Source organism: Kwoniella shivajii, chromosome 8, assembly GCF_035658355.1.
Source record: "Kwoniella shivajii chromosome 8, complete sequence".
NCBI lineage: Eukaryota > Fungi > Basidiomycota > Tremellomycetes > Tremellales > Cryptococcaceae > Kwoniella > Kwoniella shivajii.
In genome coordinates, this window is record NC_085915.1 from 1,322,352 (window position 1) to 1,344,314 (window position 21,963).

General features: G+C 41.5%; 7 protein-coding genes across 7 annotated transcripts; 4 read left to right on the top strand and 3 right to left on the bottom strand.

Annotated features, from left to right (window-relative positions):
• Nucleotides 1-8: 8 nt before the first annotated feature.
• Nucleotides 9-2,416, top strand: IL334_006231 (uncharacterized protein; the record flags this gene model as incomplete). Its single annotated transcript, XM_062937935.1, has 2 exons — nt 9-564; nt 636-2,416. 2 exons carry the CDS (start codon nt 9-11, stop codon nt 2,414-2,416), a joined length of 2,337 nt encoding a protein of 778 aa, XP_062793986.1.
• Nucleotides 2,417-4,314: 1,898 nt separating this feature from the next.
• IL334_006232 (uncharacterized protein) lies at nt 4,315-5,907 on the bottom strand (the record flags this gene model as incomplete). The annotated part of the gene is made up of 7 exons (XM_062937936.1): nt 4,315-4,535; nt 4,636-4,902; nt 5,029-5,235; nt 5,325-5,460; nt 5,530-5,672; nt 5,739-5,811; nt 5,872-5,907. The coding sequence occupies 7 exons, from the start codon at nt 5,905-5,907 to the stop codon at nt 4,315-4,317; spliced, it is 1,083 nt and encodes a 360-aa protein (XP_062793987.1).
• An 868-nt stretch (nt 5,908-6,775) lies between these two features.
• On the top strand, nt 6,776-9,323 carry IL334_006233 (uncharacterized protein; the record flags this gene model as incomplete). The annotated part of the gene is made up of 10 exons (XM_062937937.1): nt 6,776-6,977; nt 7,062-7,367; nt 7,439-7,461; nt 7,522-8,225; nt 8,318-8,485; nt 8,620-8,664; nt 8,726-8,810; nt 8,890-9,048; nt 9,121-9,230; nt 9,299-9,323. 10 exons carry the CDS (start codon nt 6,776-6,778, stop codon nt 9,321-9,323), a joined length of 1,827 nt encoding a protein of 608 aa, XP_062793988.1.
• A 727-nt stretch (nt 9,324-10,050) lies between these two features.
• Nucleotides 10,051-13,674, bottom strand: IL334_006234 (uncharacterized protein; the record flags this gene model as incomplete). The annotated part of the gene is made up of 5 exons (XM_062937938.1): nt 10,051-11,747; nt 11,814-12,146; nt 12,217-12,841; nt 12,899-13,003; nt 13,078-13,674. The coding sequence occupies 5 exons, from the start codon at nt 13,672-13,674 to the stop codon at nt 10,051-10,053; spliced, it is 3,357 nt and encodes a 1,118-aa protein (XP_062793989.1).
• A 753-nt stretch (nt 13,675-14,427) lies between these two features.
• Nucleotides 14,428-15,998, top strand: IL334_006235 (uncharacterized protein; the record flags this gene model as incomplete). The annotated part of the gene is made up of 4 exons (XM_062937939.1): nt 14,428-14,830; nt 14,902-15,011; nt 15,122-15,219; nt 15,365-15,998. The coding sequence occupies 4 exons, from the start codon at nt 14,428-14,430 to the stop codon at nt 15,996-15,998; spliced, it is 1,245 nt and encodes a 414-aa protein (XP_062793990.1).
• Nucleotides 15,999-16,574: 576 nt separating this feature from the next.
• On the bottom strand, nt 16,575-20,108 carry IL334_006236 (uncharacterized protein; the record flags this gene model as incomplete). The annotated part of the gene is made up of 7 exons (XM_062937940.1): nt 16,575-16,738; nt 16,800-16,827; nt 16,900-17,734; nt 17,808-17,876; nt 17,945-19,193; nt 19,268-19,319; nt 19,398-20,108. The coding sequence occupies 7 exons, from the start codon at nt 20,106-20,108 to the stop codon at nt 16,575-16,577; spliced, it is 3,108 nt and encodes a 1,035-aa protein (XP_062793991.1).
• Nucleotides 20,109-20,448: 340 nt separating this feature from the next.
• Nucleotides 20,449-21,840, top strand: IL334_006237 (uncharacterized protein; the record flags this gene model as incomplete). Its single annotated transcript, XM_062937941.1, has 5 exons — nt 20,449-20,976; nt 21,065-21,129; nt 21,207-21,330; nt 21,463-21,547; nt 21,650-21,840. 5 exons carry the CDS (start codon nt 20,449-20,451, stop codon nt 21,838-21,840), a joined length of 993 nt encoding a protein of 330 aa, XP_062793992.1.
• Between the last annotated feature and the right edge of the window lie 123 nt (nt 21,841-21,963).

Sequence of the window (21,963 nt, forward strand, 5' to 3'; positions counted from 1 at the left end):
TCTCAATAATGACAACCACGCAAACTCTTTCATCTATACCAGATAATTTTATTAATTCAAAAGCACAATCATCTCGTCGAATATCATCATATGACAGCACGATGAACAACTTTCCTAGGCGTTTATCAACGACATTAGCTGTCGTACCTGAAAACCATGGACAAATAGATACTACAACATCAACCCAATCTACATCTTCATCTGGATCTTCCGTACCTTCCACAAGTCGTCCACTCCCAGTTCAATCGCAAATTCAAGGTTCCTCATCATCATCGAACAGATTAAGTAATGCATCTATCAATCAAAGTCAAAGTCAGAGTCAAAAATCAGTCCGGCCTCAAAATCAATCAACAAGAAGCTCTGTTAGTAATTTCAGAGACTTGGATAAAGACTTGGAAATGGCAATGAGAAGATCACCAGGAAAAAATAGAACTAAATCGATGGATTTGTCTTCACAACCTAGATCGAAGAGTAAAAGAGCAGATTGGGTCATCGACTTGCTTGAAGCTCAGAAAGGTGTAGAGACCTGGATAGAGGATCAAAGAGTTATACTTGTTCTAGGTGGTATGTTTGATCTGACCACATCTCGCATCATTTCCTCTTGTATGCTAATAATCTTTTTCACCAATTGGCAGACGCATCACCATCTTCGCTAGCACCCATACTACATGATCCAGCGTTCTCAGATACGTTACTTCTGGTTGGATCACGCGAACCTCTACCAGCTATTGAAGCGTTACTCTCCCCTTCACACCTCATGTCTTCATCACCTGAACAACAGATATTCCCAACTGTTCAACCATTTAATTCAACTGCCAAATCGGACGACACAGACGTTCACGCTTTGACTGTTCTTCTTGCTCAAGCAACAATAATAGCACAACAATATCGTTCAAAACCTCGTGGATGGTCATCTTTGTCTCGTCCCAGAACAGAATCATTCGCTTCTTCTTCAGCATCAAACTCGCCACCTTCAACTCCACCAATGCGCAAACGGGTGTTACCATCTTTCGGTTTGAACACTTCCTCTTCCGCTAGAAGCTCATTGGATTCCAATGCAAGTACGAGTGATAGGCCTCGATCAGCTTCAGTATACGATGCCAATTCTGCAGAGTCTACTCCTCGCCCAAATGCTACCAAGAATCGAAAATCAGGACGAGAGAGCATATTCGGTGGATTACGAAGAAACTCAGACTCATCAGAAATGACGAATGGAAAAATCTCAGCCACATCAAATGGCAGTTTGTTTGACGCAGTGATCAATTTTGTGCCAAACATGAACAACTTTAAACCAGAAAGAGCACTGCAAGATATGCTTCATCAATCCGTTGTCGTGACTACAGGCATAATGCCAAGCCTTACTGCACAAGTTGGTAAATCAACTTCATCACCGATCAATCAGATGCCAATCAGCTTGATACATGTTCTACCTCAAACAATGCCCATCCCATTACCATCCGTCATTGAAAGTTTTCTACTTTCCTTATTACCCACTTTTCAACACAGGTGTCCAAGGGAGATATTCGGAAGTGTCGTTTCTTCACCTGTTTGGCTATCACCTTTTATCGACGCGTCGGGTATGGGATCTGAACAAGGATCCGAAGATGTTTCAGCAAGTCAAGTCTTACTTTTCGGTGGCGTGAGATGTCCCTATCAGGTTTTAGACTCGACGGGAGATTACAGACCCAGAGCTTTCTTATCAAGTTGGAAAAATTGTATCGCAATGCCAGGATTGATTTCCCAATCTAGGAACCCCACGAACGCAAATAGTGTCACTATATCAACAATTCAAAGTGAAAGAGAAGAGAAACAACAACTACAACTACAACTACAAAACTCATTACCTCCTTCCATAGCTTACAAGAATGTCAAAGCCAAAACACCGCATTCAACCCAAAGTAGATCACCTTCTCCCCCGAAGAAGTCTTCTTTACCAAGATCAGTCTCAATGCCAATCTCTTCTTCTATGTCTTCATTGGGAATCGCATCTGTACCTGGATCGCTCACGCAGACCACCAAAAGATCAAAATTACACGTCAGTCATACACCACCCATATCGGAAGATGACTTAGAGTTAGATTCGCAAGGTCAGAAGTCAGGTGACAGGAATGAAGTCGAGAAGTCAAATGCAAATCCAGAGTCAAATTCAAGTTCAGCTGGAATGTCGAAAGATGTATCAAATCCACCATCTACACCAGATCTAGATCCTTCCTCCATATCCTCTTGCGCGTCAAGTGATTCTCCAATCGAAACAGGTTCCAACAATTCCAATAGTAGAAGAGAAAGTGAAATTTGTGATGCAAAATCAGCTGATCAAGCAGTTACACAAGAGAAGCCAGCTATTATTGTGACCGGAAATGGAAACGGAAAGAGGACATTGAAAAATTGGTTCAGGAGAAACAGGAATGGACAATAATGATGAAATGTTACGATTGATTAACGAAATGATTAAAATTTAACGATACCAAATACATGATGGGCAAAAAGGCTCATACAGTAATGATGACCACAGATAGAAATTTAGGATTGTTTTTAAAGGAGATCCCTGTATCTGTGATTCGAAAAGGAAAAGGAGAAATGGTAGGTGAAAAGTAATCTTGATTTTGTAGATCTACGTCTGTTTTCAGTGTATCATTTGTATTCTTTCCCATTCAACTCATATCATACACACAAGTACCTACTCTATGGTTGGATTTTGTATCGAGTAGCAGTCTCATATCACTTGAATAAACCAAACCTACCAAAAAGGACAATCATTATAAACATATACATATACATATACACAATTGGTCGATAATGCATTGACGAGGTGTCTTGCTGATCGGGGAATGAACACTTTCTGGGATTATGCAATTCACGAGATCAATTGCATTGAATGATACAAGATCCTATTGATTCATTGTAGATTTCTGAATCAGTTAAATGGAAGTGAATTTACTGATTAGAGCTGAAAGATATAAAACCATTTCTTAAACTATCTCTAAATATCTCTTCTCGATGATGTGGAGGGTTTCGATGAATGGGACTACTATCATTATCTACATCTTTAGTATTTCCGGGATCTTTTCCTCGGGCGGAGAGGAAGGAAGTGTCTGAATTAATGGGTCATCTTGACTCCGTTTAGGAGTCGTGAGTCCCTCAATCGTCGTGCTGGGTCGTACTGAAGAACAGAGCGGAAACACGATTGGTGGCACGAGGAAAGGAGCGAAAGAAGACGGGGGTGTATGTATAGGAGTAGGATCGTTGATCATTTGCTGAGGAGAATTCATGAGAGATGTAGAATCGTCAGTGTGAGAATCTCGGGTTGTTATCATTGGAGATTGTATAAGTGTGAAAGGGAAATTGAGTAATGAGAGTTGGAAAGATGCTGCATTGTACAATCACTCTTTAGATAATAAGACTGGACAATACTGCTTACGAGCTATTTTGTACGTGATGCAGACTGTATAACGATCCATCGTCTTCATGAGATGTCAAGTAATGTACAATGACCCGTGATGATGAAAGGAAATTCTACTCTTGACACACATCATGGTCAGGAACGTGTCTTCTTTGGATATCTCATCATGCCCTTTCTCACCTCATCGACACTGTAAGAGAGAAGATGAAAGGACATATACCTCTTTTCTTTGAGTAAATCAGCATTCCACTCGAGAGACGTCAGTGACGTATTGCACAGACGAGATGAATGGATCATGGATCATAGAATGTATCGAGTCAGAGTGGAGTAATATGGAGCAAACGTGTGCGATTCTCATCTGAATCGCTACGTGTTGCCACTGTCTCACAGCGAAGTTCAAGTGAGATATCGGTGATCTTGGTCTTAACTGAAGATATCGATAATTCGTGAATTATGTTAGTCCAGCATGTAAGTTGGTCAGTATAGCAAACTGATTATTTTGTTTTGTTTTGGTTTTTAAATCAGAATCACATTTCGATAGATAGCTCATATTCCATTGTCCTACAATGCGAAGGGATGAGGTCCCAGTGAAGCCACAGTAAAAGACGGCCGACCATAAAAACCTAAGAATAAATACACAGTAGCTTCCACACAAATATCACACAAATATCAACCAAATACCAAAATTAAAGAAATCAACCAAAAATTACCCAAGAACTAAAAAGGCCAAAGCCCAGCGTGAAAACCCAAAGTTACAGCACAACTGATTCTGAAGAATCTGAATCTAATTACTCAAGATAATCCCCTTTCCTTTACTAAGTTGGTGAATGAAAGTATTCTTCTCACCGGGACTATATCATCTAACAGTCTCCCGTCTTCGTTTAAATCGAAATCCAATCCTGGATCCTGACCATTTACTCATCGTCTTCACCACCTATTTTGGCTCTTAATTCCAATAAGAATCCACCTAATTGTTCTCTGGGAACAACGAATTCGCTGGAGAAATAATCAAGCTTCTTAACGAAAGAGTCTGATTCATGTTGGAGTAATTCGGGGGTGTAATGAACTGTTTTGACGTATGGTTGAGGTAATGATTTGTCGATTTCGGTGTAGCAACGTAATTTGAAATTGAGGCCTGTTTTATAATCATTCACTCATCAGCACATAGCACACAGCTTGTAATGAAGTTTAGATATGCATGGACTATTTCTGCGTTTGCAAAATGTATCACTCACTCTGACCGTTGACAGCCATTACACAATTAAATGTCTCATCTTTACCCACTTTAGCAGGTTTGATCTTCACATTTGCTATATTCAACAGAGTCAAATCTTCATATAAAGCTAAACTTGCTGCGTCTTTAGCTGCTTCTTCAGGTGTCGTACTGACTATTGAAGAAGATTGAGTGGGTGCGGAAGTTGAATTTTTGAGTGATGATTGAGATTGTAATAATGATCTTGAGTGCTCAACTTCTGCTTTATGTTCTCTTTGTAGCTCAGCAACTGGGATTGATACATCGAATCAGTTTACACCCTTCCACACAGAATGATAGACATAGTCAAGCTAACGCTTGGTAATTGATGTTGATGATGTATGTAAAATTTTCGATTGATGAAGACAAGACTCACTTTTGTCATCTTTACTTTTATTCTCCTGTTTCAATTTAGACATCTCCTCTTTCAAAGCTTTCACTTCTTTCGGATCTAATTTCCCATCGAAAGGTCCTCCAGCGGATGGTATTCCATCTTTACTTGATAAAGCTTTTTCTAAAGATTGAACCTTCGTCTGTAGTTTCTCGGTTAAAGCAGTTTGAGTAGCTATAATATCGTTTTGTGCTATCATACGAATACATTCAATCATATCATTAGCGAATCTCTATGGCATCTTTGTTGGAATTCATGAAAGAAGATGAATAGTGACATACCCTTTGATTGCAAGTCTACCTTTTGTTTATACTTTTCAAATAGTCCTTCACTGTCAGAACGAGTTTTCGTTAATTCTTCGAATTGAGATGAAAATGTATCTCGTTGTGTACGATATCGATCCCGTTCAGATGTCACCTGACCGCGAATGCATGATTCAGCTCATTGAGTGATTGTGACTTCAGTTGTTGATCTGAATATACTCACAACCGCTAGCTTCTTTCTCAGATCACTTAAGCTTCGCGAGTCATCTTCCTCTCCGTTTAAAGATTGTAATGCTTTTGATGATGAGGATACTTTCGATAACGGCTTAGAAGATTTTCGAGGTATATCTTCATCTGCGGACGAGCCTGATGGAAGATTAATGATTAAGAATACTCAGCGATCGAACGTCAGCTGGCTTCCATCTATCTCACCTCCTAAATCATCCACATCGTCTCCTGTACTGATCTTCTTCGTTCGAGGAGGAGGTGCATTCTCTTTCCCTACCTGGAATTCGAGGAAGTTTTGTCAGCTGAAATTCTTTGACGTCATATATAAGCAGCTGACCTTCTTAACATGCTTGGAGATACTGGGAGCTGCCATTGTATCTGCAATGCAAGCGATGGATAGATTGTTGATATCAAACGTATAGAGTAAGGAATTTGTTGTTGATTTTGAGAAATGCAGTCGCGAGACAATGTTTGTTTACAAGATGAAATTAGTTTGAATAGGAATGAAAAGGAGTTACGTAATATACGCGTCTCGGCATTGAAAGTGGCCATGATGACGTTGCTCAGTCTTTTCTGGTAACCTTTTTTCAAGTATCATGGTTCATTAATATTGTTTATTGTCATTACTCACTTCCGTATCAAATAACAACGACAAGAGACATTAACCATTGAGCAGAGCAGCTTGATGTTTCAAGAGAACAAGAGCTACCGGTGAATCTAATCACAGAGAAAAAGGACTCTTTTGTTGGAAGACATACATATACATCTTTGTTAGATTCGTTCTGCGTAGTTAGTTTTCCTGTTTCTTCGGTTTTACGCTCGGGCTCTCCATTCTTCCGCTCTTCACAGCATCGCTCACCCTTCTTCAGCGACCTTACAATCGCTCTTTCGTATTCGAACTTCTATCCGTGTCGATATACACTCGTGTCTTTCCATCTCTGCACACATCTCTTTTTAGGCTCACAAGGGCATTCGGCCTATAAACACAACTGGCATTTGACTACGCAATCAAAGGAATTTGAAACTTGGCATCATGGTATCAACTCGGTGAGTCATTGAACCATTATATATCGTCAATATCTTTCATATTCTCTTAGCTTACTCGACTCCTTCTTTCACTTGGTTCATCCATAAGAAGAGGATCATCTCGGCCACCTGCCCCTGCCCCTGACAGTCCACCGCCATCGCAACCTTTATTATCGCCCAAAGTTACCACGCCACCAGATGCAGATACTGTAGAAATGACTACGACTTTATCCAAGAACACAGATAATGTCATCAATACTCCCGGAGGAACGATACACGTCAGACCTTATAGATCATCTTCAAATGCTCAATTGAAAGCTGTACTGAGTTTCACTCCTAGAGTATCAAGTTTAGATAGACACAATGAGAGATCTCAAACAGATGAATTTAGAGGATTTTTCGTTTTATTTTGGATAGGCAAGTACCATCATTTACATCGATTAAACCTCTGTTATCTTTAGAGCTTATGTTTTGATTACATCTCTCTCGTCTTTCACTTAGGTCTCGCATTACTATTCTTGAGGACCTCAATTCAATCATGGGAAGAAAATCGTACACCGCTTTCATGGAATTTCGGTCGTTTGATCACTGGAGATGCTCTGGTTTTAGCTTTATCAGATTTAATCATGGTTTTAGCAATGTTCTTCTGCGTACCATTTGTCAAAGGATTACAAAATAGATGGTTCAGTTATCATTGGACAGGTCTGATCATACAACATACCTTTCAAACTCTTTATCTTGGAACTGCAGTTTGGTGGGGTTACCATAGACAATGGTATTGGGTTCAATCCGGTTTCCTCGTTCTCCGTGAGTCTCAGAGAGAACCTTCAGTAACACAAGGTATCGTGAAGTAGGGCTGATATAAGGATCATTATCAGATGCCATGTCTTCTATGATGAAGGTGAGATCTCATACTATCTCTTGTTGGTAACATGTTATTGACCCCCTGTCCTTGCCGTAGATGCACTCATACATGTCTCACAATGGAATGCTCGCCACGGTATTCTTTCAACTACAAGAGGAGAAACGACAGCTTGAAGAAGCAGTCAAACTTGCTCCAGGTGGACGAGAGAAGCTATTAGAAGAAGCCGCTTCACGTAAAGCTGATTTGGAAGCTGCCGAAGGTGTTACACCTGTTGGGACGCCTGGAGTAGGTACGCCCGGAGCGATGACTCCTAGAGTCAGCTTCAGTGGACCCTCAGGTGCTAATGCAGGATATGAAGATCCATCTGCATTACTCAAGAAACATATTGCGAATTTCACTGAGTCCGGTTCTGCTAGTGGGTTCACAACTTCGATCAAAGATGGCACACCTGAACCATTAGGGCCCTCAGCTGAGTTCAGACAAAGATCAAATAAAAGAAAAAAGAAAAATCAAGCTACCGATGCATTACCTCAACCAAGAGCAAATCTACCTTTGGGCACTTCACTAGAACCATCGCATAACAGTTTACCTCATGAACCTATGCCACCAAGTGATTTAGCTTGGTCAACGAATGAACAAATAGCTTTGTTGGCAAGAAACATTGACGCTATGCAAGAAGAGATCACTTCAAATGGGGCAAAAGGTTTGGTTTGGCCTCAAAATGTTACCTATAAACACTTTGTGGAATTTGCTTTCTTCCCTACTTTGGTCTATCAACTTGAATATCCAAGGACTGAAACGTGAGTTTCCAAACCTGACTTGCACTCAACTCAATGACTAAGTCCTGGTAACATCACTGCAAACCTGTATATGTACTGATTTATCTTCCTAGAATGAGACCTTTAGTAGTTGTAGAAAAGATTGTAGCTACTCTCGGAACTTTCTCGTTGATTTACACAATTACGGAACATTACATTTTACCGATGATACCTAAACCTGGAGACTCACTCATCAAGTCATTCATCAATTTGGCTTTGCCTATGATGGTCAACTATCTATTGTGAGTTGCGTTTCCTCATAGCGCGCTTGTTCAGCTTTAATTAATCGTGCTTGCCTATCCCAGGATATTCTAGTAAGCTGGCTCTTATCTGCCGAAAGCCGCGACGTAGAAGGAAACTGACTTGAACATTGTAGCATCATCTTTGAATGTGTCTGTACGGGTTTCGCAGAACTCTCTTAGTAAGCTCACAACCTTCAATACATATGGAAGGCAATAAGCTGACGTGTGTGTTTTCGACAGCTTCGCAGACAGAGAATTCTACCAGGATTGGTGGAATTCAACTTCATGGGATCAGTTCAGTAGGAAGTGGAATAAACCTGTCCACGTGAGTGATCTCTCTCCCTTCTAATGCCTCCTCTTCTTGAATGTAACTGGACCTATCGCTCAATCTGTGAATTTTACAGACCTTCCTTCTTCGACATGTCTATGCTTCAACGATGACTGGTCTCCAATTATCACGAACAAGCGCCGCATTCGTTACCTTTTTCCTATCTGCTTTATGTCATGAACTGGTAATGGCAGTAGTTACAAAGAAAATCCGACCTTACTTATTCTTGATGCAGGTGAGTAATTGTATCCTTCATATACACATGAATTATTGTGGCTTGCATAGCTGATCTGATTGAAATGAACAGATGGCTCAATTGCCTATGATTGCTCTTGGTAGATTGCCTATAGTGCGAAGGAACAAGACAGTCGGAAACATCGTTTTCTGGGCAGGGTTGATGAGTGGTTTCCCGCTGTTGTGAGTTCGATGTCGAGCGCACACAAATGAACAATACGCAACGGGCTAATAACGTAATGATATCGTAGGGCTATCTGCTATTTAATCTACTAATCTTCCGAATACATAATGAAATATCACGAAATGATGCATGATGCACGACTCTTTGAATTGCTATGTAATCTTTCCTACTACTTGACTTCTCGCAATTTATCATTTCAATCATACTTCTATGGGTGAATGCCAGCTTTGTCCTTAACATCCAAGACGATAAGAGCAATCAACTCAGTTCTTCCTTTGAAATTTTGGTGTGTGATATCGAGACTTCGGCGTGCTGCTTCTTTGTGATTGATTCGCTGTCCCAGCCGTAGACGTCATGGATTGTTCCTCTCGTCTCTTTCATGCTCCCAACACGGAGTAAAAGATAAGGTTGATTGGCTTTGACCTTCAAAGTTTGCGAACCCCAGCCAAATCATCCGAATTCGGTATCAGGAATAATGACACCAACAACGACAAAGCAAAGGGGCATTCTGAATTCATGAACAAGCTCATGCCACAGAGCAAAAAGATATAAACCGGGAAGAAGTCTAGCGAAGCAACTACATCGGAATGGTTATTTACCGTCTTTCTAGTGCCATCGATAGCAGTACTCGAATGAAGATGTAAGGTCATTCTTTTGAAACCCAGACATACTTAGGGGTTTTTCACATGCTTGTGCATATGAGGATCACTCATTCTGAGGTCGACACCTTTGCAGACTCGCTGATATCATGTTCTATCTTGCATAAAATATATTGGATTCATGCACCTATACACCTATCTCAGTAAACAAACTAGGTTACTACGCAATTCTTCTGCTATCACCAAATGGATCAACATCTTTTCGCATATTAACCTGTTTCTTCCTTTTCTCTTGTAGTCCGTTCAATATTCCAGCTAAAGCAGTTGTACCTCTTCCTTCGAAACTTGAATCACCCACTTTTACTTTACTGACTGATTTTACAATTGGTTCAGCTGCGAAATAGCTTCTTGAACTTGAAGTTGGAGAAGTTACCGAGACGAACCTATCCTCACGATTGCCATAGTCATCCTCACTTGATTGTAGACAATCAATCGAATCGTGTTTTTGATCTGTGATGAGTTTGGAAGGTAGAGGAGGTGGTCTTGCGTTGTCTGAGAATGGATTTGTAGTAGGTCTCAAGGTCGATCCTTCACTTATGGTAGGAGCCCTAGACATCCTCCTTGGAAATATAGCTTGATCAGTATAATTGTAATCATAGTTATGAATTTGTGATTTGGGATATCTTCCATTATCATTATCGATATAATCGGTGTCCAAAGCTCTTCCAATAGATTGCGGATCAACCATTGTCCATTCAGCTCCTTTTATCGCAGGTGGTGATGATGTATCCGAATGTATTGGCCAATCTTGCTTGATACTCTGTGAAGTCGGTAATTGCATTTGACTAGCACCGAAACTTTTCTCTGTAACTTGTGTTTTCGAACTATCATTTCTTACGAGACCTACACTGGCTATAGCTGCTCCATGCTTTTGACCTGTAGTTGGAAAAATAGATTTGACTCCTTCTACTGCGCCGTAGAATCTGTCCACCCAGAATGGTTGAGGTGTTCCACTTCTTTCTCCTTGTTGGAGTTGTTGTCCATCTTGATGGAATCCAGAATTGTATTTCTCCGAAGAAGTTCCTCTTTCGAGCAATACTTCATTGTGAGTATCATTATCGTAATCTTCACATTGACGTTGATTGTTGGTGTTTGAGGAAGATACTTTCCTTCCTGCAAGTTTCAGGAATGCTTGACCTGGAGCAACTAATGACGATAACGTAGATCCAAATGTACCTTTCCTAGATACGAATGGTCTTCTACTATCTGAATTTGAATTTGGATATTCGAAGAAACTCTTTTCTCCTTCTCCTTTATTCTGTGTGTGGGTGCGGGTCGGTTCGATTATACGAGGTAAGTTAGGATCTGTAGGGGTGGTACCTCTAAATTGTTTTTCGGAATATGTATCATATATAGGATGTACATCATTATTGTTTCTTGACCAAGGTATCCATTTTGCTACTCCAGTGAATGATTGATTGTTGTTCGAAGAGGAAGGTACTGATCTTCCTCTCAATGTATAATATCTATCTCTTCCTCCAGAATTCCATATGACTATGATAATTCCGATGAGGAATAATAATACCCACATCGCTAACATTATACCATAGAATGTCCTTTCTGCTTTTAAAGCATTTTCGAAATGCGTAATCAGACTCCCAACTACACCTTGATCATCTCCATCAGGAGTTGCGTTTGATCCAACGGCTGCTGAAGCGATTGGAGTAGCGATCTCGTTCATTGATTCAGGTGACAACATTAATATATCGGACGGTAATGTGGGTAAGTCAATATGAGCATGTTCAGATATCCATGTTAATCCTTTTTCGAGATTATCAATCTTGGATCCCAAGATACAATACATGAAATTGTTGATTGGGTTGAAAAGGATCGTACCGCCAAATGTGGCATTGAGAACTGATTTAGATGATGGTTCGTGTTAGTGTATGTAATCTTCGAATACAACCACCATGAATCGCTCACCTTGTTCGACACCATCGTAGAATTCGACTAGGGTACTGTTCAAAGTTATCGCAGTGGTGTTCAACCACGCGCCGAATAATTCGTCATCGATCCTTCTTTGATATGCTGCAATAGCGGCATTATACTGATCGGCATATTCTTGACTTGACTGCATAGCAGCTGCGTTCAATTTAGTCGTAAGAGAATTCGTAGAAGCCGCAACTGTCGAGTTTGCATTTTCTCTGGCATGGGCTTTAAGAGCATCAAGAGCTACTAATTGAAATTGGATACAAAGGAATCCAAGGATGGACACGAAGAGAAGAGCGAGGCATGTCGGATGAGCTAGATAAGATACTATATGCAGAAAAAGAGAATAAGGATCATTAGTATATTTTACTTCAAGATCGGGAGGGACTTCACTTACGGAACCATCTCAAATTCCTTCTCATTCTATTGGAAGGAGCCATCCTTTCCAATATATTACTGGAGTACTTTTCCAGCATTGGGTTTTCCACTATAGCTACCATCCTCCAAGCGTCTACATTATTTTCTCTTCTCCATTCATCCTCGACAGCTTCAACGGTATTTTTCATTACTCCCCATTTCCTCCATTCCCAAATGACCAATGCTGCCCATATACAGAACAGTAGTAAGAACATCAACCCGATGGCTATGTTGGATAATCTGTGAAGGGCTTTTGCTGTATCATCTATTAAAGAAGTATCGAGATTTGTGCACAAATCAGTTTGAAGATCGTTTGCTTTGTTAGCTGATAATGATGATAGAGATGGTACAGGTAACAAAGATGAATTGAAACTTGACGCAATCTCAATTCGGGTTTCGTTGATTTCCTTTATGAGAGCTTCAAAGGGAACATCGATAATCGCGTTCATCTTCTGTTTTAATTCACCGAGTGTAGGCAGTGAAGTATTCAGCTTGATCAAACTGTCTTCGAATGTAGTGGGGATAGTGACATTAGCAAGGAAGTCGAGAGAAGGAATGGTGAATTCAGGTACTGATAGATTGACGTTGACAAGAGAAGTGACAGACTATATTGGTAGTGGAATATGAGCTAAAATTCAACTTTCGCGATAGGGAACGCTTACGTTGATTCCACTGACAGCGGACTGAATAAGTCTGTTTGCTGCTGAGATATCGGACTGGATCTCATTTCGAATCGAGTTCAGAGATTCTGTCACAGCATCGGTAATCTGTAGAGCACATTAATTGATTGTTCAATCCTTCTCATCGGACTCAAGACTCATGGGAGAGATGATATACTTACAACGTCTACAGCGCCAATTACTATTTCCAAAGTACCTCTAACTGCTAGTTCTATCGTACAAAGTAACATACTTCTATAGGTATCAATTATGAAGTTCACAACAACTTCAATAATAGTTACAGCATCCATTAACGTACTTCCAATAGCTAATATACTAGCTTGAGTCGCTCTTATAACTTCATCATTCGTTTGCATAGCCAGATATCTTGGCATAGTTTGAATTGACGCAGCCCCTTTCGCTAATCCTATACAAGCAGAAAGCATCGATTGTTTAAGAGAATTTGCTAATGAAGCTGTTGAAGATCGATTTTGAATCATGTGAGCTATAGTAAGGATGATTGGAAGTAAACATGGTGAAAAGAATGTAAGTATTATTCGAGGTGAAAGTGATAGATATGGACGTAATCGTGTATCACTCTCTCCATTCTGCGAAGTCGCCGCACGAGGAGAATAAGGTGTGTGAGGAGTAGGTGGTAGTGTTGATGAAGAATGATAATGCGAGAAAGGTGGTCGAGTGTGAGGTGTGAGAGGTACAACATGATCTGGATTTGGAATTCTTCGAGGTGGTTGAAGTAGATCAGGATTGGGTGAAGCCATTGTAACGGCTTATCGAAGGGACTCGATGCAGACTTGAAGGTGGTAAGCCGAAGTAAGAGGTGGATTGGGCACCAGTGAGAGGGAATCAGCTCAGCCAGTGAGTATATAAGATATATTAGCTATGTAATCGAAAAGATGAAAGCAGTGAGAGTAAGAACGAGAAAAGATTATCGAGTGGCAAGAGTCACATATTTAGACTATACTTGGAACTCGTAATGTCCATAAAAATACAACATGAGTACAATAACATAACGTTGTCAGTATCAAACACAAAACAAGGGGAATTGGAAGAAGAAGAATAAGCATTCTCTTTCAACATGAGGAGTACGCATTGTACCTTGTGACATGTATGTTTCGGATTTGGCGATCATTCTTTGTTCTCTCGCTATTCCTCCATCTCTGCTGTGGTATCAATGTGCATTAGTACAATAAGAGATGAGATGGGCTGATGAACGAGTTGTGAATATTATTGTGTCAGAGAGAACAATAAGACATCGTTCAAGATGAATAAAGAGAGATAAAACTTTGAAACATGAAGAGGGGGAAATAATCAGGAACGATACTGTTTAGGCACGCTTGCGATCACCAAAGTCTCTCCAGCATACCTAACTTGGGACTATTTCTGACCTCCACCTTAAATTGTTTGCAAAATATCTACGTTCACTCCGTCCTTGAATCGTAAGGTTCTCAAAATATTTGTTGATCTATAAACCTAACTATTTCTGTGAAAGCATCTACCAGAAACAGCACGAAATGAGCAGCAAAACCATGAAACAGCGGGAAAATCCCAGGGATGGATTCTCGTCGGCGAAAACGAGACCCTTAGCTGTACAGAAGGGTAAAGGCAAAGCTCAACAGCCTGTTTCGAAACGACCACGGGCATCATATAGTTCATCCAGCTCGAGCTCTGGAGACGACGATGAAGAGGATGACAGAGCAGCGATGTTAGCTGCGCTGGAAGCTCGCTCGAGAGCTATGCTGGGTCTTGGACCTCTCCAAGCTGAAAGTAGCTCACAAGGGAAGAAAAGGGCTATAGCGTTATCAATCGCATCTGAGGAAGATGATGAGGACGAGAGTGAGGGACAAGAAATCTCAGACGATGGTTGGGGAGCAGAAGATGACTTTGTCACTGATAGTGAAGACGAATTTGCTCAAGGTGAGAAGAGCTATCGGATTGCGTTATTTGTCATGAACCGAAGAATAGCTCATAACGACTCTCTTCAGCAGGTATACCGGAAAAGCAGGTAATGACTCAAGTACCTGAAGTGGTGTTTGATGGGTCGGCACTGTCAAGAACTGATATGGCAATGACCAAAGCAGAAAGAAAGGCCTTCATGGTAAGTCATACGTTTCATCCACTGTGCTCATTCTGCTGCCATCCCAGATATCCCAGAGCTGAGCTAAAAGCTAGAGCTAACGATGTTTGGCGATCGATGATTCTGATTAGAATGGAAATTCAGCTAAGATCATGGGACTTAAATCAGAAGATGATTATGCAAGACCTAACAAGAGGGTCAAAAATGGTTCGGACGATGTCGAAGAGCAGTGAGTCGTTCATTTCTACTGTATCAGTACATGTTTTTTATAACCATTCAAACTGTAACCATGAGATCTTGTCGACCACTTCCGTATTCGCAAACCACCCCAGAAAAACAATCCTCAACTAACGCTGTTTCTCTCGTTTTTCCAGGTCAAATATGAAGCTCGATCAAACATTACATAAAATGTTATTAAGCAATCTACTGCCATCAACCATAATTGATAATGCCAATAAACCAGTCGAAAAGCGAAATTTAATGTCAAGTAGATTGATGGAATTGGCTTCATATGATTTACCCGGACAAGGTAATACTTCCCTAAGAGAAAATCAATTATCTAAACACCCAGCAAATATCAGAGCTGGTATTATACATGCTCAAGCTAAGAGAGATCTCAAAAAGAGAGAAGAAGAAAGGGCCGCTGGTAATATCGATAAGAAGTTCGGTGGTTTATCAGATGGAGCATATAAATCAAAATCAAGTGGAAGACCTATACAAAGAGCTGAAATAGGTATGGAAACAGGAAAGAAAAAGGGTATGCAAAGTAGAAATAAAGATGAATCAGATAGAGATAGAGGTTTACGTTTAGGTATAGGTAGATTCCAAGGTGGTATCTTAAAATTAAGTAAAAATGATATTGAAAGAGGTACTGAATTGTCAGAGCGAAGTAGAGGTGGACGAGGAGGTAGGGGAGGCCGCGGAGGTAGAGGAGGTCGGGGAGGAAGAGGAGGTAGCGGTGGACGAGGTGGAAGAGGTGGTAGGGGCGGACGGGGTGGAAGGGGATAAAAAGACTCTTGAAACATAGTCAAGGTCAGTATACAATGAAAGGGTGTGTAGGAAGTATGTGTTGTAGCTTGATTTTGACCAAAATGTGATACATGCTGCAAAACATGATCTGTAGTTCTGATAACACACATACAAGCAGCATTTTGCGAAACAGAAACGAAAACAACTCCCCTCTCCGTGAGCTTATTTTTGCAATGTAAAAGCAGGAGATGCAATCTGCTCGCACCGCACCAGAGACATGAAATTTAACAATGATTCATATTACTTCTTTACGCATACTTTTCATCATTTCGCCAGGTGTTCTGTCTACTTTCCTGCTCTATACATGCCCCTTTTCATCCTGTCTTCCTGCTTTACCTCTTCATGTGTTTGTTTTGAGGTATACTGGGAATCACAGTGACGTTGACGGATGACCTTCCCTGCAGCCTTTTATTTGTCTATTGTTGATACATATGACTTCTCTCTTTTTCAATCTTCTTTCCAACGTTACCATGATTTTGGATTTGGTCGAATAATCTATTCCATTGAAAGCGTACACCTCGACTATGCCACGAGTCGTGGAGACCTTCACGTCCGTTAAACTCTACACGGATCCACACAGATGACCCCAGCGACTTCATTCCAAGCGTATCCCCATTCGGCCAAGACTTGCTTGATTGACGTTCCAAGACGGACTTTTGAAGCCCCCCTGAGCGGATCTTGAGAAGCCACATGTTTCTCTTCTCCTATTACGATGTATGCTGCAAAGGGGACCGGATATCAGCGAGAGAGGCCACCGTTGACGGAGTGTTAGTCACTCACCAAGACCCCTGAAACTCTCCCTTTCAAGCTACAGAAAAAGCGTACCGCATCAGTATGACCCTTGTCCATATGTGAAGTTGATCAAAAAAAGATCACTCACCTCGGCCAGAAACTGCCCTGCGATTTCTTGCCCTTCGTTACCATGCAATGTATGTAAATCTAGTAAAGCTTCTATCCTTTCCGAGCTGCTCAGTTTCTCTGCACCTGGAACGTTCTTAGGTGCTACACCCATGATTACACCTAGACCACCCGCGCATTCTTTACCTCTTTCCGCTCGATCTAGAGGATCGTTAGACCAAGTTGAATCTCTTTCTTTAATAGCCAATTGAGCTTCCATTCGTCGTTCCCTGATCAATTGTTGTGCTGCATCATATGACTCGTTTAGCATTCTTTGATTTAATGCTTTTCCTTCTCTTGAGAATCTTTTAGCTGCAGCGCCATCCCCTCGACGGAACGCATCTGCCGCTCTTGCCAAACAAGCATTCCTGGCATGTCCTAATCGGATGGATGTGGCACGAGTTGACATATATTGCTCGTTCGTCATCGATCCTGTCTTCAAAGTGGGTAATAGACTAGGTGGTCGAAGTTTGATCCTTTGCGAAGGTCTAGGTAAAGCCAATACTCCGGCGGCGAGACTAGGCGATAATACCGCTTGCTGAGGTAAAGGTGACTGTCGTAATCCGGAGATTTGCAAAGAAGGCGCTGGACCCGGGGTAGCGCGCTTGACTGCATTTGCAAACCGGTTCCGTGATGGGTCGAACCTAACGCCGCCCCCACGGCCAATTCGGACGGAGAGTAAATCAGGGAATTCTTCGGTGGGCGTATACAATGAAGGAGAGGAAGGTCGGGCATAGCCATCTGACGATAATTCGACATGCGACATCGCGGAGGATAATGCGTTGGGATCGAGATTATTCGGCAGTTGATGCAAGAACCTGGAATCGCTATATCAGCTCCTGTGACTCTTTGAAATTAAAAAAGATGATACTATCGACATCAATCACTCACTCGCAGTTAGGACCTTTTGCACAATGACCTCTTAACCAGAATCTACATAATGCCCTATCAATGTCGTGGCTATACATCAAACATTAGCTTCATATCAGTTGACGCGATGTTCGCGAAACGGAGAAATAGAGGCTCACCTGAATCTACAATCTGATCTTCTACATTCACCAGCCAAGAAATACCTGCACATTTTCCCCCCATTTGCACCTCCTGGACTTCTCGTTCCCTGTTGAACCTGAATTGGGAAACCTGGAGACAAATCACCTCTAAAAGATCTACCACCTTGTTGGAAATAACCTTCTCTTGGAGCATGATGTCCTGCTATTATGGCACCTCTATTTCCTACGCCTAATAAAGGTCTGGGTGAAGATACTCTTTGGGGTGTTGACGCTCCTGATCTGGGATGGGTATGTTGTGATACTAGATATCCCATGGCAGATTCGAAATCATACCCAGATCGATGTAAGGCATCTTCTAATTCTGATCTTGGAACAGAAGTGAAGACCGAACACAATACATCTAACGGTGTCATTCCAGCTCCTTCTTCTTCTGTTTCCGGGGGAAAATCACCTGATAATCTTGATCCCGACCCGTAAGATGATTCTGAGAAATTCGAGTAAGCATCGTTGGAAGGATTGAATGGCGAGAAAGGTTTGGCCTCGGTACTTAGAGCAGATGAATCATGATGATGCAATCTTGGCAAACCTTTACCGAATGGCGAGAATTCATCATCGTCATCATCATCAGGTATGACACCTTTGTAAGATGACGTTCTGCTAAATGATGGTTTAGGTGAATTGAATACATCTGGCATTTTGATAGTTGTACGATTAGGTGTACCCATTGGCGAATGGAAAGGAGATGATTGGTCGCTGAATAACGGTGCGGCGATAGCTAAATTTGACCCTGTTCTTGACATGCTTGTGGGACCGATCGCACCAAATGGAGAGGCCGATCGAGGTGGATTATCGGACGAAAGATCTTTCCATGGGTCTGAGGGCAGGAAAGGAGTCGTGTTCCCGGTTCCTATAGTACCAGGATTGACTGAGCTTGAACTCGTGGATGCTACACGAGAGGTTGGACTGAATGTTGCTGCTTTGGCATTAAGCATTCGCGGAGATACGACAGGTGACCCGGAGGAGCTCTTACCAGAGGAAGAGCTTGGTTTGGCAGGATTGACAGACGCAGCAGAATTCGGAGCCGAAGGAGTAGGGTGGGACAATGCAGGTGAGGGAGAATGAGGTCTTCCTAACGGGGTCCGATTGCGGAACGAAGGAACTCGAGTGGGTGTGTAAGGACGAAGAGGATGTGCAGCAGCTGGATTAGGTGATCCTCTTGCACGTGTTGGAGTCAGATGAGGAGCGTAAGGGACTTGCTCGACGTCGTCTATATAAGCATGCCGACTTAGTTGAGCTTTTTCCAATGATTCCAGGATATAGGGGTAGTAAATGCTGACTCACCTCTTCTTCGATGCATACAATCCAAACACACTTGATCCATCAATATCTCATCCTGTAAGATAAAATCCGATTGGTTAGTCCTGGCGATACACATTATGATATGTGAGTTAGAAGATGAAGTAATGCTCACTTTTGCTAGATCACCCATATGAGGCTTCAATACATCTTTAACCTTTTCTTCTTCTTCGTTATCTAATAGATCTACTATTTTCTTGATGAGATTATCTCTTTCTACACCTGAGATCGTTAGGGTATCTGATTTTCTCTGTTTTTTAGGTGTTTGTAATGACAAATGATCTTCATCATCATCATCATCGTTGTTTGATGCTAGGGCTGATGAAGATGAGGATGATATTGGTGGCGAAGGTGATTCATCATCTGATTCACTTGATGATGAAACACTCAATGGATGTTGACTTTGTACATTTGTAGAAGAAGTATGTTTTGTAGGACTTGTATTGACATTTGAGAGTAAATTGAAGATGTAGTGTGCTAAATGTGGATATATTGAAAGTGTCAATGAAGGTGTCGGTGTAGGTGCTGGACTGATTGAAATTGCGTTGCTATTAGTAGTACTAGAATTGATTATTTGTGATGATGGAACACCTAAACCTGATAAGAAATTAACTGGTTTTCGGGGTGAAGGGGATCGGAGTGCTGCTGCGGATGAAGACGATGATGATGAAAAGAGAGTCGAAGTGTTGGTGTTATTATTGGGAGTTGAAGATCCAGATCCAGATCCAGATGATGAATTCGACATTGACATTGAATGGCTTGGTACACTCGGACCTCCACTGATTATGGGTGTGGTGAAATCTTGATCTTGGGGTACACCTGTCATGATTTGTCGATCACTGGCGAGGGAAGCAGTATATCCTGTCAAGAAGAGCTAGAGTGAAGGTGTCATCTGATGATACCCGTTAAAGATATCTGTTCAGAGTATATGATCAGGTTGAAAATGGGAAGATCGTTGAAGTTGTTGAAACCTAAAAAACCAAAGGGAGAAAGTGAGAAATGATGATGACGCATACACGCTGTGCACGTTGATAGGGCTCACTACTTTCCCACGGTCGTATTATTATACTATACTCGATGGCATACAGTCAAAAACAATAATCATTGAATATATATACAGGTTCTCTGTCCATGACACATTCGCAGCACAACAAGAATCAAGCAATATGTCAGACCAGATAATGCCAGGATCATCGCCAGCACAGACTCCTGTACCAGCATCGACAGTGGAGTCAGCACCAGCCACGGCTCAAGAATCAACGACGAATGATACCGCTGTCATGACACCTGCTGACAATGAAAGTTCAAATAACGCTGAAGCTGGTCCATCAACAATATCGCCTAAGCCAATACCAGCGCATACACAAGATCATGCGGAGACAGAAGACGTTATAATGGCAAATGGTGATAACGATACTCGATCAACCGAACAAGCAAACGGTGATGCAACATCGATAATCGAGGAGAAGAAGGAAAGAGATAATCAAGCACAGGAAAACGAAAACGCAAACGGAGAACGAGAAGAGAAAGACAACGTAGACGGGAATGAAGAAAAAGAGAAGACAAAGGAAGATGAAGAAGACGATGGACCTGATATATCACAATTATTCGCTGCTAGACGGGAAGAAGAGTTGGCTAGAAGAGATAGAAGTTTGGTCGAATTCTTGAATCTGTTAGATGGTTATAAACCCCTGGTAAGCCTGTTTGAAATAGTTGACGAATGAGAACACTTTTGGAACTGACTAATCTCTTCTCAAACTGGTGTATACCATGTGGATATAGATACCTGAAGAGATAACGGAATATTACTTACAAAGATCAGGATTCGAATGTTCCGATCCTAGGTTGTAAGTCTCCGTCGAAGCAATGCATCAGTTCCGCTCAATCCTCAAATGCTAATCTGACCTCAAATCTGCATTCACAGAAAACGCCTACTCTCACTCTCAGCTCAGAAATTTATCTCAGATTTATCTAGAGATGCATATCATTTCGCTAAATTGAGGATTAACGGTGCTGCAGCAGGCAGAGGACGACCAAATCCTAGCGTAGTGAGTTTGACACCTTTCTTCTTTCCTTGCTTACCCTCCTGGGATGTCGGAATGGGGGATCGCGGATCTCCTTCTTTCGAATGTCACGCGAAATGGAGTTGGTTGCAGTAGCTCATTGCCTATGAAATACAGGATCGCAATCGAGTGGTTCTCACAATGGAAGATTTGAGTTTAGCTTTAGGTGATCATGGTGTAAATATCAAAAAACCAGATTACTGTCAGTCCCTCTCTCTCTCTTGTCAATTTTGAATCGTGGATTGCCTTGTATGCGAGGTAAAAGTTCATGCGCTAACGAACTTTTGATAGATCTGTAAGATAGCAACTGGATATTCATCTGGAAACGATGCTCGACAAGAAGAGGGTTATATATCAATTCCCGCGATATCTGTATTTGTATACTGTACTTCACAGCATTCTTCATGTTATGTAACGAACAAGCTTCGACAATTTGTCAATGACTGGACAGGTTTGTCTAGACTGCAGTGCAATTTTGAAACCCCTCAAGAGTGAGCATATGACAATGGACAGGTTCCATTCGCACAATAACCGGATAGATACAGTTGCACTCTTCTTGAAACTTCACGAAGGAAGATCTGAAAATTGACATGAACACCCGGGATTACATATTGAAAA